At 46.8% G+C, this 15,427-nt stretch overlaps 1 protein-coding gene across 1 annotated transcript; it reads right to left on the bottom strand.

Moving 5' to 3' along the window:
• Positions 1-224: 224 nt before the first annotated feature.
• Positions 225-15,001, bottom strand: DRGX (dorsal root ganglia homeobox). Its single transcript, XM_062580592.1, has 6 exons — positions 14,968-15,001; positions 12,033-12,130; positions 11,736-11,837; positions 9,457-9,629; positions 8,998-9,110; positions 225-490 (listed from the first exon to the last, which is right to left on the bottom strand). The coding sequence occupies exons 1-6, from the start codon at positions 14,999-15,001 to the stop codon at positions 225-227; spliced, it is 786 nt and encodes a 261-aa protein (XP_062436576.1).
• Between the last annotated feature and the right edge of the window lie 426 nt (positions 15,002-15,427).

Here is a 15,427-nt window from a genome sequence, read left to right as displayed (position 1 = left end):
AACACAGACAGTGCCAGTAAATCAGGGGAGTGAATCTACAGTGGTGCAAGAAGAGCAGGGGCACACAGAAGGCGGCTGGAAAGGCTGTTCGGGTTTGCTGCAGATGCTCAGGGTCCCTGGTGGCCTCGTGATGTCCAGCTGGGGCAGGGCCATGCTGCAGCTCGCCCTGTGGCAAGCCCCGCAGTGGGATCGCACCGAGCCGAGGGGCTGGCACTGGCCTGGCCTCATACGCTCTTCTCCCCATCCATGTGTTCCTTGGCCGGAGAGGGCTGCTTGTCCGGGCTGCTCTCTGGGCCGGGTTTGGCTGGCGGAGCGGGGCTGCTGCTGGCGGCCGGCAGGAGGTTGGCGGATTGCAGCACGGCCTCCGAGTGTTCCCGTGCTTTCATGCGCAGTGCGGCCACGCTGGCGGTGCGGTTGCTTTGGCAGCCATAGGTGGGCAGGAAGGAGAGGCCCATGGGATCAGGAACGCAGCACGAGCACAGAGGGCTCCCTGAGGGAGAAAGGAGACAAGGCACTGTCACTGCCGCACAAGGAGAGGGTCCCACTGCAAGGGTCTGAGCGGGAGACTGTCCCCTGACCTGGCCAGGACGACTCACGCCTGCTGGCATCACACGCCACGTTGCCTTTTCCTCTTTAGAGGACAGATAGATTCGGGTCTCGGATGGCGTAAACGCCCTCTCCAATTGACCTTTAGTGGTACATAGATATTTACTGGATTGGGACTCGAAGAGCCAGATTCTGCTCTGCTGAGAGATAGTCATTCGAGTGATAAAGGGAGCAAACTGGGGCAGCAGCCTCGGAAACAAATAATAAAGTTCAGATCACATCAGGTTTCCTCACAAACTAAGCTGAGCTGGTTCCTGGTTTCTGTCCTGAGCTGTTGCCCTATGGCTACCATCAGCCACACCCTGGGGGTGGTCCCTGCACTCCACCAGCAAAGTGAAGCATGATCAATCTGGGCACACCACTCTTCAAGGGGGTGAGGGAATCCCACCACTCCCACCACTTATCTGCACCTCAAAGGTTACTGCAGAGAGAAAGATGAAAATACCCTGGTTATGACTATGCAGGAACTAATCACTTTCTTTCATTTCACTATGAGATACTGGAGTGGAGGCTCCAGTATCTGAGCTGCATTCTGCTAGTTCTGTGTATGGCTGCAAGGCAAAGCAGCAGATTTGTTTTTGCCTGCCCAAGATATTTTTCTGGAAAGCCTTAGATTTTTAGGGCAGAAAGGGTTGTGAGATCATCCAAACTGACCTACGAGATAGCACAAGTACTTTCCCCTCACTTCCTGTGAAGAAGCCTTGAATCACATCACATCTCCATTTGAAAACTGGAATGATAGGCAAACAGCAGCAGCTTTGGGGCCAATTGGTTCAGTAACCTGCATTTGAAGCTATGTACATTTCTAAGTACATTTTTCTTGTCCAGCATAGGACCCTTTCATTGACTTCATGTAGTAACATAAGGTGGGAATTGCTGAGCAATCCCAGAATCTGTATTTGAGCTGCATCCAGCCATCCATGCTTCTTAACACTTCCTTAGCTAGGCTCCTGCCAACTACTGGCATCATATTTACCTGAAGCAGGCTGTTGTACCTTCACCCACCCCACCTCTGGGCTTGCGTACCAATGCCACCTGGAAGACAAGGGCCTCTAGAAGTGATCCTAAGCCACCCAGAGCTACTGTCCTGGACTGCAGCCTGAAGTCCCAGCAGGAAGGATGGACTGGACCATCACTACCTGTCACCTGAGACACACAGGCTGTCTCAAGCAGGCAATAAAGATTGGAGACAGGGTGAAATGGGTACTCTTCTCCATCTAAATGGAAAAGTTTCCCTGCAGTCCACTACTAGAAATAGTCCTCCCCCCACTAACCACCTGCCTGAGCTGGACTCTGCAAACTCTTCCTCTAGCTCAGTCTGTGACAACATTGGGACCTAGGATGGTTCCCAAAGAAGCCCTCTTAGAAATCCAGGCTGACCCACCTGCAAGACATGCAGTTTGTCTGAAGAGCCGCCATGATACCTAGCATAGATGCTTCTACTGAATATAGAAGAGTGTGTAAGAGGAGCAGGAAGAAGAGTGTGAGCTACCACTTTGAATTGCCCTCTGGTGAGAAATTTGCATGCCCTTCTTTCCAGGAGGCAAACAAATTCCACATCCTCTTCTCCGCTCCTGCTGAAAGCTCGTCCTTTGCCACTCTGCTACCCCCCAGCAGGAAACAGCCCTGCAGAACACAACCTGACACAACGCAATGTCTTCCTCTGATCTTTCCAAGCCAAGGACTTGCTTAATTTCTGCAGTTAATATTTGAGTTAAATGGCTCATGACTAAGTGATGGAACTAATAACCTGCAGGGAGCAGGTACTCTTTCTTTTATACTTCTGCTCTTGGTAGCAATAGGTCAGCACCTGTCTGCTAGGAATGTAGGCAGACAGATGTTTGGTTTTAGGATGTTAGCAAGACTTCTTCTCAGCAGTTGTTAGACACTACCAGCTTGCATGTTCAGGAGAAAATACTTCTTTTATTTTAGAAAATAATAGAATCTACGAGAAATTAGTTATTAATATAAGTTATTAATAGAACTGAAAAATCTTCATTACTCCTGTAATACTCCTCTAACTGAGCATATGATCACTAGAGCAATGTTACCACAGGTCCGGGCATTCAGATGGATCTCATATGCAAATTTTACTATTTGACTAAAATCCTCAGATTTTTCTTTTACAACAATAGGAAGCTCAGTCTTGAATTCTGCGACTAATTTAAACATCAGAGTGCTACTTTGAGCATGACAGAAGGACAGTTTATAACAAAATCCATTCAGTAACACAACACAGAGTTTCTGCCATCTCCAACCGCTCATTTTTTGCTCTGTTGAAGTATCGCCACTTCAGGGCTGCTGAACAGCCACTCTTTTAACAACAGGGGGAAGACTAAGCTGGTTGGAACTTGCAGAGCTCTTTCAGCTGCAGAAGCCACATTTTTTAGTGTTCCCCTACTGTTAAGCCTCACCAACTTTAAGTTAAGCTCTGAAATAGGGAAGCACATGTGTATCAGCTGTCTTTGCATTGCTGCCTCTCACACAAACTGAGCAAGTTTTTCTAATGCAGCTATTCTGCTCCCATCTGTAGTACCTAACACAGATATCTAGTGCAGACCCTGGCAGCTGAACGGGAGGTGGGAAGAAGAGTCTTCCCATTTTCAGAAGAGCAGGAATCGCCTCCACCCCTTAAAAATAATTTTCATTCCATGGTTAGAAAGGGATAAAATATTTATCAGTCTTCGGTACCAGTCTAAGCTCTTTGCTTAATAATGACCCAGCTGCTCTGCAACCTGAGCCAGCACAGGTACCTGTGGTGGAGACCAGGGTCTCTCTAGTAATAATTCACCCATTAACCATTCATTTCATTTTCACTGAGATTAAAACACTTGCAAACAACAGCTCGCACATGAATAAATGTGGAGTAACAAGTGTCATTTGCTCCGGGGTCCTGCAGGAGTACAGGAGAGTAGGATTTAGCCCTGCATCTTTTTACTGTATAAGAGGAATGAATCTACCTTGTAATTGCCTGTGTCTGTGGGCAATAAGTCCAGTACAAACTATTAGACTTGGCTGGTGTGAAAGCCAGGATAAATGACGTGAGAATCAGGAGCCCATGGTTTTCACCTGCCTGACATTCGGACAGTCAGTCCACAACGGACAGGGATATGAGCTTCCCATGAAAGATGTGTTTACACAGAGCAGACCTCAGTGTTTCCTCACATCTTACTGCAGTAACTCTAAGCCTATGGACTCCAGCTGGGAAGGAAGGAATTGTTCCAGTCACTCGGGCTCCTCAGAGGAGTCCAGGCACCTAACTTCCACCGAAATCAGTGAGGGTTAGGCATTTAGCCCTAGAGCCTGGTCCAGCTTCCACTAACATCTATAACTTTAATGGAATTTGTACCAGGTTGCTACAATGCAGAGGGAACAGCTTTCCTTCTTTCAAGAACTTACTGACTCCTGTACACAAAATTAAAATACACAATTAGATTTCCATTAACTTACAGCAAATTCTGCTGAACTGATCTAAAACTCATTCTATTCCTATATGAGATCATACTTTAAAGGCTCAGCCTGAACATAAATACTTAATGTAATAAATACAGTCTGAAATATTTGATCTACTTGGCAGTTTAATTGATCTACTACAGAGACTGACAGGAAAAATTAAATTAGTTCTGTCTTGTCTCTGCCAACATCACATTTCAATTGTAATGATATTTGATACACAATTTTTGTTGTGGACCTTTTTGTGCAGTTCTGAAGTTCAGCTTCAGCTTAGGAGAGTGAAATGGGAGCTAGGTCCATATTGATCTGTGAATATTTAAAATATATATTTAGCATTTCAACTCAACAGTTTAAAAAATTTAGTAGACAGTCTTTCCAAAAGACAAAACCTTGATTCCCTTCCTCTTGTAGTTTTTGTGCCTATCAGTATTTGATGTGAACTGCTGAACATGAGTTGAAATCTGATATGGAGAGAAGTGAGGAAAAAAAACCCATTTAAGATCCTCATCTGTCAATATACACTATTTAGTTTTCAGTAAAAACAGTATGCTTGAATTAAATAGTTTTCTTTTGGAAATAGTCACCTTGGTTTGTTTGAACACTGTAGTGTTTGCCATCACTACAATTCCAAAAAAGTAATTTAGAAGTCAAGACCTTGCCTGTTTGGACAGGAAATCTGGCAGCAAAGCCCCTAAGAGCTGGGAGAACAAAAACAGTCCTTTGATACTGTCAGCTCAGCAACCTTTTTCTACTCTTCCCTTCCACATCAACAGTTGTTCTCAAACACATGCTCAGACCCTAAATGCTGTTGATGTGTGTCACTCCTACAGACATTAGTGGGAAGCCCTGCCCAGTTAAGATTCATCCACCTAACCAAGATTTGGTTTGGAGGAACAATCCAGCATGCATTTCCCTTGTATGGCTCAGGTACTCCCATCCCTAGGACTCCTGGTATCTGTGTATTCCCGAATCACTATTGCAGAGACCAAAAAATGTACCTGTGAGGTAGGGCAGTGTCAGAGTTGAGGACCTGTGCTACTAGAATCACTAGAATCACTATATGTATACCTGCAGCCGGCTAAAGAAAGGTTTTTAAATTCTCTGAAGTCACAGTAGCAAGTAAACTAGGACATATGTATTTGCCCAAAATAACCCCCTTGCTATACTTGCTATGTTACATGGATTTACCAAGGTCACACACTGAGAAAGGTCAGTAAATCATCAAATACTAATGAATGACAGAGACAGTAAAGGACCCAAAGAGTTTTGATTTCTGTCCCCCAGTCATTTAGTAAACCACTGTGCTTCAATTCAGTAAACACTAATTCAAGGGTAAGTCAGGTCCTTGAATGCTTTTTTCTCAGCCTGTCTCTAACTCAGTGATGCTGGGAAAAGTCTCTTCGTCTTTCCATAATAGAGATTGAAATGTAATGGATGGACAGTTCTAATTTTTTTTTCCTGGATACTGCAATTAAGCCTCTCTAATACGAACAACAGCAATCACAGCAGCAACAAACCATAAAAAAGCCTAATCAATGAGGCCCTGGAATATCCACTTTGATGTGCGTAATGCTATCCTGTCTTTCTATCAGTAGCGTGGAGCTGCAGTGAAAACCAACTGAGCTATAACTTGCACAGAGCAGAGCTGTGGGTGAATTATGAAAGTAATTCTCTGGCAAGTGTAATTATTTCTCTCCTCATACACTGCACTTTGAATCATGGGGTCTGGGGAAATTTCAGCAGAATATAACAGATACACTTTTGGCCTCAGCCACCAGAATGGTAGAACACTTCCGCTAAAACCCGGAGATTCTTGTTTACACCCATTAATAATGTTTCTACATTAATGAATTGCACTCATGCTGTCATCCATTAAGAAGGTGCTTTGAGGTCTCTCTCTGCACAGAACACTAGCTTCTCCTGATGACTCTATTGTTATACAGCCCATAAATAAAACAAGTATTTTCCCTTCGTATTTGAGGTCTGCAATTAAATCTACTAAATGGACTGCAGATGCATGGTTTACAGTAAGTGATTCATCTTGGAAGATCATGGAAATGTCGAAGTCACCACAATGAAGTAGCATAGTTGTCAAATTAGCACAATTTTAGACAGTAACAAACACCATCTACGTAAGTCAAACCTCTCCCTGACTGTGACCAGTAGTGGAGAACTAAAACCCTGAAGTAGGACAGCCATCCTTTCACATAGAAATTATCATCTCATGGTTATTTTTCAGTTGACTAACTGAACTAAAGTGGTGGTTAAGATGTGCTTGATACTAAGTACAGCCTCTAACATGATAAACTTTAGAGAGGGAGAGGACTTACTTAAGGAAAGGAAAAGATCTGTTGTGTTATTGAAGAGTGAGTATTAGACAGAAATAGATAAAAACTGTCTGGTGGTAATATACTTTTCTCTGAAACAATCTATGGTCTAAATTACAGTTCTGATCTCTGTTGTTCAGATGGAACAACACAGAGCATCCTATGATGGCGATGTATCCCTTTGGGGAAAAAAAAATCTCAGTTTCAGACACAGCAGGGTTCACAGGGTATATTGCCTAGGGAGAATCGTTTGCCTCTCTGTCATCTGTGCAGACCTAGCCTCATGCTCCCACAATACTCCCCATTTACCTGGAAGTAGCACATGCAGGACTCAGATCAACACTGCATATTGAAGAGTTGCAGAGCCACAAAAAGCACGAATTAAACTTACAGTGTATTGCAGAGTCTTTCTAAAACTGAAGTTGAAGCTTCAGACCCTGTCCTATACCAGGCTGTTCTAAGATTTCATGTCTCTACTAGACTGACTTCATCTGGAAAAGTAAATTTATTATATCCTTGTACTACAAAGTAAATTGAGGTAGCATATGCCCTAGACACTTTATACAGCCTTGGAAATCTAGGGCTGGAGCCAAGCAATCAAACTCAGAAAAAGAGAAGCATTGGTTTCTTTGCATAAGACAGAGAATTCTCAGGCGGCACAATGAAAATGGCCCATAAGAGCATAAAATAATTGTTAATTAGTTACATCATCATCATCACTTATTATTTACTGTATTGATTTTAATTGTCTCCTTCTAAAGCATCCATCAAATATTATTCACTGACATGAACAAAGCATTCGCTCACAAGCTCAACAAAGCAAATCTTGTCTCCTGAAAAGAATAAGAAAAAAGCCTAAACTTCCCAGTGGTATCTGATGCACTGGGAGTGCCCATGTGTCTGTAGGCAGCTTTTACTGTCTTATTGAAAAACACAATTCACTTTACTGGCCAGGATTGCTCTCCCAATGGTGGGAATACATATCTATTCACAGGATTCACATAGATGACCTCCATAGCAGAATTTCTCTTGAAATCTGCATAGAAGAAAGCTGGTCGCATCCATTGGTAGTGAAATGGTGCCTTGATTCTGGGGCAACTGTTTTGTTTTCAAAGCACAAGGAATTCCTGGTAGTTTCGAAGTGTGGTCAGCATGAGACAGGTACTGAGAAGGGTTTTAGGTCATTTGACTCTTCAATAAAATTTGCAAAAGATATTTCAGATCTTCCTTGGAAAATTATACTATTCGTTGAATTTCTCCTTCCCAAACAATCCAAATATCACACATCCTAGAATGTTATGCCCTGTGTTGAATCTGATGATGTTCTGCATGACATAAAGACCTATCCCATCAGAAGCAGCACAGCAGAGTTTTGTTGCATTTCTAGAGCACCTGGATCTACTCCAGAGATGTTGTTCCTGTCCGATGAAATAAGCAGAAAATCTCTGTACCAAGACCTCATGGCCACAGGGCAGAGATCAAGAGGACTTGTGCAGTACAACAGCCACTGCCCATTTACAGGTTTTAGGTAGACAGCCACCCTTTAAGTTTTGTGGCTTTTATTGATTCAAAATCCCTATTCCACACCCACCAGTATGGCACTGATTGCATGACATGTTTGGCTTCTGCTCTGAAGGACAGGAGGGAAGGGGATAGGATGCTGGACTTAAAACAAAACTCAGCAGTTTCAGACATTTTCTTCAGGAATATACCTCGACAATACTGATTTACCTGGAAATAATTGTGAGGCACATGACGTATGTCAGAGAACATACTGAGAGACATAAACATACTTTTACATACATAGAAGAAGGTCTGAAACTTTGGGAAACTTTCTCACAAAATAGGTAATACTTTGGGGCATTCAGTAAAGAGGTGTGCCACTTTGTTCTTGGCAGTGGTATGAGACTTTGTATCCTATAAATCTATAAATTGAATTCATCCCAATTACACCCTTAGAGTTACAAATTATTAGTGAGGAACAGCTAATGGATCAGCTGGTGATTTATTTTTAAAAGATGCATACTGCTGCTTTTTGGGCATGCAAAAAGGTATGGATGCTGGATGTACTCTTCTTGATGCCTGATACGCCAGGTAATTGCTTTGAATACTCCCTATCCCCATATACACGCTTTATTCAAGTTCTCAGAAAAGTCCTGCCATTGAAGAGGAGAAAGCTCTGGGATTGTGCAGAGATATGCTGCAAAGGAAACTGCATGCAAAGAGCGGATGAGGCATCAGTAATGGTGCCAGGTAATATATAATGCAAAAGGATGTCTATAACTAATTTATTAGTACAAATTTGACTCTAAAAAGAAAAAAGCACATGTGAAGTAAACTTAAAAGAACCAAACCTACCTGCCTTTCTCCTGGAGACAAAGCCTGACTTCACAAAACCTAACTGTCTGACGGGGATTTGTCCTCAAACTGTGCTACAATTTACAACAGGAGACTCACTCCTGAACCTGCAACATCGCACAACCAGTGTGATTACTGTCAATCATAACAGAAAGAAGGATCCATCATTTCCTGTTGTGCTCCTGGGAGCACACCCTTAGCTTGAAGGAGATGCTGTTTGAGCTTATCACTGAAGTTAAACAAAGTCACTTACCTTTTAGAGAGGCAACATGGGATAAAGCTTGTGCGTATGTGGCTGTGTTGAGAAGAGTGCCCGGCAGGCAGGAGGGGAAGAAAGGTCCACTAGGACCAACTGCTCGACTCAGGCTGGAGGAGAAGAGAAAAATAGCTTACAAAATCAGAACTAGCTGATTCAAGACAGTGCATGTGTGGGAACACAAATATGTATTTGTGTCATGATCAAGGCTCAGTGAGACCAAAGCCTGGATAACATTAGCCTCCCACAGCCACCAGCTTCTCCACATCCCTGCAGGGAGCACTTTTTGCCCGTGAGTTGCAAGAGATACACTTCGTTTTCCAATGATTTGGGCTGTATCTGAAAATGATACTGCCTAGGTCTCAGCCTGGCATGAGGTTAGTCTGTATGTACGTACATACGTACGATGAATGCTTGCCTTCAGAGAGAGGTGCTTGAAACATGTATTGCTCTTACCTCTGCTGGATCTCCAGACTCTCCTTTTTGTTTCTGGTTTGATCTGCTGGAGAAGGGGAATTTAAATTCCTCACAGGAGGTGCCACCTCAGCCATTGTTTCCTTAGAGCCTTCTTGGTCGGAAGTGCCTCTCTCTGTTTTCCTCCATTTCGCTCTTCGATTTTGGAACCATACCTGGAGCAGGAGAGCAATCACTGTTGAATATCATGCTTAGCTGGACCTGAAGCAAAGAAATTGGTCAGAAGTTGCCACTCTCGTGAAGTCAGTCATCTTGAAGCTTGGCTAAAATTTTTCTGTTATGTATTTTGTGTCACTTTCAGAAACTTATTTTGCCTTGATATACAACTTAAATATTCATGTTCTGTAGTCCCAGCACTCTTTTGCTTTTCTTTTTTTTTTTTTTTTTGGGGGGGTGTTTATCTTGGGGCTGATGTTCTGAAGGCACCTTATAGAGGTGGAAAATACCGAACCTCCCCCGAGGTCAGGAAATCCACATTTTAATACACGACTTCAAGTACAGGCAAGATTGTTATTATTATTATTCCCCTCCTACAACTCCATTTTTAGTTAGCTGCCTTTTAATTGCATGTATCAGCAAACATTGAATAATGATTTTATCTATATTCTAAATTTAGAGCAGTTAAATGCAAAGCAAAATGCAGACACTTTCTTGCGTCTTAATTGAATGAAGGTCACAGCTATAACAACATTTAATTGAGCTATTTTTCATTATCATATTTTAATGACTTTGCACTGACAGTTCGCCTGCTTCTGAGGAAAGAGCATGATGAAGTCGTTTATTTCCCTATTTAGTTATTGTTTGACAACATCATCTTCGATTAAGACTCTGCTTTATAGCACATTAATCATATTTGAATGAGCAAGGGGTATAAATGTAAACATATCTCCCATCCTCTGTGCTTCCCCATGTCCCTGCATGAAAGCAGGCTAAACAAATGCTTGCATCTATTGTCTGTTTGCATAATAGCCAACAACAAGGCTAAACACCAGTCCTCAGCAATCTAATTGTCACCACCCCTATCTCACCCTTGCACCTTTCAGGAAGAAGTTATGATCTTCCACTTCTGAATGCTCGATAATTGTCCCATTTATCTCAATTTGCAGTTCAGTCTTTAGGCAGCAATAGCCAAAATGGCATTTTTTATTATTTTTTTTTAAGCCAGTACCTACAATGCACCGGCAAAAGGAGATTTTCATTTCCAAATAATAATCAGTTTAATTTGCCCGCATATGACCAATGATTCATGTTCAGATTTAATAATCAGGATCGCATAATCTGATTATAGGAGAAATAATTTGTTTACAATCCCCAATTTACTGTGGTGAATTCCATTATCTCTCTTCAGCCATTGGGTTTTAAGAGATACTAACATGACCCTAGGGAACAAAAGGCAAGCTATTATATTTCCTACAATTAGATCTTTGCATAGTCTTAACCTCGAGCACCTAAATAAAAAAAAAATACAGAAACAGCATGAAGAAAACTCCATAAATAAAATGAATACATAACTGTGTTCAAAAAACGCTTGCAAATCAGTGGTGGATGCCTGCAGAGTTATATGGATCCATCTCTTACAACTGCAGGACTGCTGTTCTTAGCAGCTTGGAAACACTTAAATAAAGTTAATTGCTGGATGTGGAAAAACTTGGATCAAAAAATAAAAAAAAAAAAAAGAAAGAAGAAAGAAAAGTGGGGAAAAAAAGAGGGAAGAAGAGAGCTATTGTGGCCACTGGCATTTACTGGACCATGTTAAATGTGTGGGAATTGGTCTGCACGCTCTTTAGTCACCTAAATTAAGTGTTTGGAAAGTAGGCAAAAGGGAGAAAAGTTGAGGAGATGCAGAAGATTTCTTCCTGGCAGCTGGGCTCCCTGCAGCTGACTAACCCCGTTGGTTGACAGTGGTCATAGCTGCTTTGGAGAATCACGTCTCAGCTCTTTTCTCTACACACACACCCCCGTCCAAAAGCAAGGAAATGGATGTGCATTGATGTAATTTAGTACCTTGGAGACGCGGACAAATTAGTGTAGAACATTATCACTAGTTAATTATGAATGACCGATTAATCAACCTAATCTAATATTCCACATTATGTTGATGTTATTAAAGTGCATCATGAAAATGACAGATCGTCTTCATTTGCGTTCTTTGGCCAAATGTGCACTCTGCAGTCATGATGTCAAAAAAAAAAAAAAAAAAAAAAAAAAAAAGTTTGCCAGTTTGAATACCCGAGAGTTAAATAATGCCCCAGAATGTTTACCTGCACCCTGGCTTCCGTGAGGTTGATTTTCATGGCCAGCTCTTCCCTGGTGAACACATCGGGGTAGTGGGTTTGAGCGAAAACGGCTTCCAGGGCCTCGAGCTGGTGGAGGGGAGGAGAGCAAGCATCAGTCGGGGCGGCGGGGGCGGCCGCGGCGGGGGCGGCCCCGGCGGGGGCCCCTGCCGGCCTCCCCGAGGAGGTTTCCCCGGGGGGACCAGCGAAGCGGGGCCGCCCGCGGGGGAGCCGGGCGGCCTTGCGGGGGGCGCAGGCAGGGATGCGGGCGGCGGCGGCTCCTACCTGCTGCAGGGTGAAGGTGGTGCGGTTGCGGCGCTGCTTCCTGCGCAGGAACCCGTCGTCGAAGTCGCCGGCGGAGTGACCCGCGAAGGGGGCCGCGCCTGCGGGCGGGGAGCGCGTTAGGGGCCGCGGGCGCGGAGCCATAGGCCGGGCAAGGGGCTGGAGCCGGGCTGCCCCGGCCGGGCCCTTCGGGGGAGGGGACGGAGCGGGCGGGGAGCGCTGACCCCGCGCCCGAGGCAGCTCCGACAGCCCCCCCCCCCCCCCCCCCCCCCCACACACACACTCCTCCCCCCGCGCCGTCGGGGCGCCGGTGCCGGGCCGCGCTCGGGACGGCGATGGGGAGCCCCTGCCCCGCGGGAGCTGCCCCGGTACCTGTGCGCGGAGCAGCGCTGCTCGACCCGCCGCAGGCGGCGGACACCCCCGCCCCCGTCAGAGGGTCGTTTTCGGCCCATTTATATTTTAAAAGGGTGAAAAGGCGAGGCTATGATCGAGGCATGGTGACTGCAACTTGTTCTCGTAAAAGCAGTGCTTTTCTGCCAGGAGCGCAAGGGGAATCCCAGGACGGGAGTGTCTCTGTGCCGATGGAAGAAGCAGGACTTAGGTCGCTTGACAGCTTGCACTGGCGCACCCCCAGCCGCTCCGAGCAGCGGCCGCGCTCGCCCTCCTTCGTCCCTAGGGAGGGAACCGCACGGTCCGGAAACGGGCGCGGGTCTCTGTGCAGCGCCGAGCACCGGGGGCATGCAGGGCAGGAGGGGACTTCAGCCGCGGCTGGACTGCAGGGACTTTGCTGAGGTGGTGGAAGGGGCAAGTCTCTGCCCCTCCTGGGGGATGATTTTCGAGGGAGCCAAGAGGCAACCTGAGGCACTAAACGCTGGAAGTTTGTGGTCGGAGCCCGGGAGAGAGGAGACAGCCCGCTGGCGAGTTGCCCCCTGCCTCCGCTGCTGCCCGAATTAAATAAACATCGCTGATGCTCTGCCTCAGATGCTTCTCTCCCTTTTTTGGTTTACTGAACAATATAAAGTTAAAAAAAAAAAAAAAAAAAAAAAAAAAAAAAAAAAAAAAGCGAAAGACAAAGCGCCAGAAGCGGGACCGTCCTGCAGAGCTGCCGGCGGCGCGCTCGGGCCGCGGGCTCCGCTCCGGAGGCCGGGCCGGCCCCCGCGTTGCGGCTCTGTGCTCGTCTTGCAGCAACATTTGGGCCATAAACAGGTCCCGCAGCCCCTCCTGGCACAGACGGACGAGTCGCTATGGCTCTGGAAGGTGCCAGAATAAAATGATGGCCCGCTCACCCCGAGGGCTCCCTAACTTCCCTCCTGGCCCGCGGATGCCCAAAACCGCAGCAAATCCTACCCGAAAAGGGCTTTTCTGTCCTGTTTTGGGGGTTGTCTTCTCCTTCCCTTTTTTTTTTTCTTTTTTCTTTTTTTTTCTTTTTTCTTTCCCGAAAGGACCTCTCTTTCTGTTTGTTTTCTTTGTTTTTAAGTTAGGCTGCCCTACGCTGCGCAGCTTCACCCGCTAGCGCGGCAGGTCGGCCGCGCTGGCCTCCCGCGGCACCCGCGGGCGCGGAGCTGAGCGGCGCGGCCCCGGCATATGCCCGGGAGACGCCGCCGCCCAGGGGGCCGCCCCGACCCTCCCCGTCTCGGGCGGCCGAACTCAGACCCCAAACCAAAGCCAGCCAGCAAGAAAAAGCTGCCCCCCAAAGCACGTTTCCCAAGCCGTCTGCCAAAAACGAATGCACAAAGCCTCCCGGCGCTGGGAGACGCGGGCGGGCCGGGGGGCGCAGCAGGACCCCGGCCAGCCTCCCCCCTCCCCGGCCATTGCTCCGGGCGGGCAGCAGTTTTCCAGCCGGCGACGCGCAGACACGCTGGGGTCCGCGGCTGCGGCGTGCTTAAATGGGGGCAAGACCCTCGCCCAGAGGAGTATTAAACCGCTGAGCCCCCTCCTGCCGGCAGCGGTGCACCGGGGAAAGCCCCTCGCTCGGCGGTGATGCACGAGCCAGGTGCTAGGGGCGGGCAGGAGCATTTTGCGGGCTGGCGGCCGGGCCCGGCTGCCCCGCGCAGAGCAGCCCGCCCGGGAGCAAAGCTGGGACGGCAGAGGCCAGGGCTGGCCCCCGCGCTGCGAGGCCCTGGCCGGAGGGAGCGGGTGAAGAGAGGTCTAGGCATATGCGGAGGTGACCCCGGAAAACCCAGGCTGCTGCCATTAAAATAAAAATAAACAAAAGCCCCCCCCCCAAAAAAAAAAAAAAGAAAAGAAAAGAAAAAGAAGAAAAAAAAAAGATCACAAGGGAAAAACCTCCCAAATCTTTTATTTTCTCTCTCTTTTTTTTTTGTTTTGTTTTAGTCATGCTCTGCCTTTCCCCATCCTCCCGCAGAATGTGCGTAAAATAACATTAAAGATTTATGCGGTCCCTTTGGCTGGAGGGAGGAGGCGTGACCACGTCCTGAAAGTGTCCCGATTACAGCCATGACACCAACATCTGTGCTGGGAGGGGAAAAAAGCATCTCTTTCGTAGCCTGAGGCTCCACTGCGGGATCACTATCCACAGAGGGGAGGCAGGTGGCAAAATGATGGGGAGGGGGGTGTAAAAACAAGGCCTTTCCAATAGGAATCAAAAAAAAAAAAAAAAAAAAAAAAAAAACATGCAATCCTTCTTTCCATCGTGTGACAAAAGGGGAAAAAGCTAGGGGCGGGGGGTAGGGAAATAGGGTTGTGTTTTCTCTTTGAAAAAGACCATAAGCTTTTATATTGAGCTATCTCTATAGGTTTGCGTCTTATCTGAGCATATATCCGTACCCCTGCGTATGTGAGGACAGTCCAGAGCGCTGGAGCAAGCCAGACAACAGTTTCATCCCCCTCACCCAGCACACGCGCACGCACACACACACGCACACGCGTGTGCACAACTCAAAGTTCAGATTGCACGGATGTGTGCGACAACACTCACCCTCTAGCTGCGGCGGGCAGTGGAAGTAGAACATGGCCCTGCGGCCGGCCGGGCGCCCCGACGCCGCGGCGAGGCGAGGCCGGGGGCCGGGGCCGCCCGCGGGCGCGGGGCTCCCGCGCTCCCTCCGCACCGACGCACCAGCAGCAGCAGCTCCCCGGCCAGGCACCGCCGCGCTGTCACCTGCCGACCTGAAGACAGAGAGAGAGGGAGGAGGGGTGAAAAGAGCAGGTGAATAACCAGAGGAAAAAAATCTAGAGAAACTCGTTGATGATCCTAGATCCCACCCCAGAAGAGGCAGGGAAGTAATGCCCAACACTGCATGCAAAGGCGGAAAACTCCATGGTAGGTGCAGAATAATCAGAACCAGCAAAAGTTAGTTGCTGCTTCCCCCCCGCCCAATAGTAGATAATGTCTGCCTGTTTTTAATCCATCTATCCCTCTATCTATCCATTCGTCTAAC

Source organism: Rhea pennata, chromosome 7, assembly GCF_028389875.1.
Source record: "Rhea pennata isolate bPtePen1 chromosome 7, bPtePen1.pri, whole genome shotgun sequence".
NCBI lineage: Eukaryota > Metazoa > Chordata > Aves > Rheiformes > Rheidae > Rhea > Rhea pennata.
This window is presented reverse-complemented; position numbering and strand designations above follow the sequence as displayed.

Coding starts and splice junctions, on each gene's coding strand:
- DRGX (XM_062580592.1), bottom strand. CDS start 15,001: ATGTTCTACTTCCACTGCCCGCCGCAGCTAGAGG. Junction 11,838..12,032: donor CCACCTTCACCCTGCAGCAG/GTAGGAGCCGCC, acceptor CCCCTCCACCAG/CTCGAGGCCCTGGAAGCCGT. Junction 9,630..11,735: donor TCACGGAAGCCAGGGTGCAG/GTAAACATTCTG, acceptor CTCCTGCTCCAG/GTATGGTTCCAAAATCGAAG.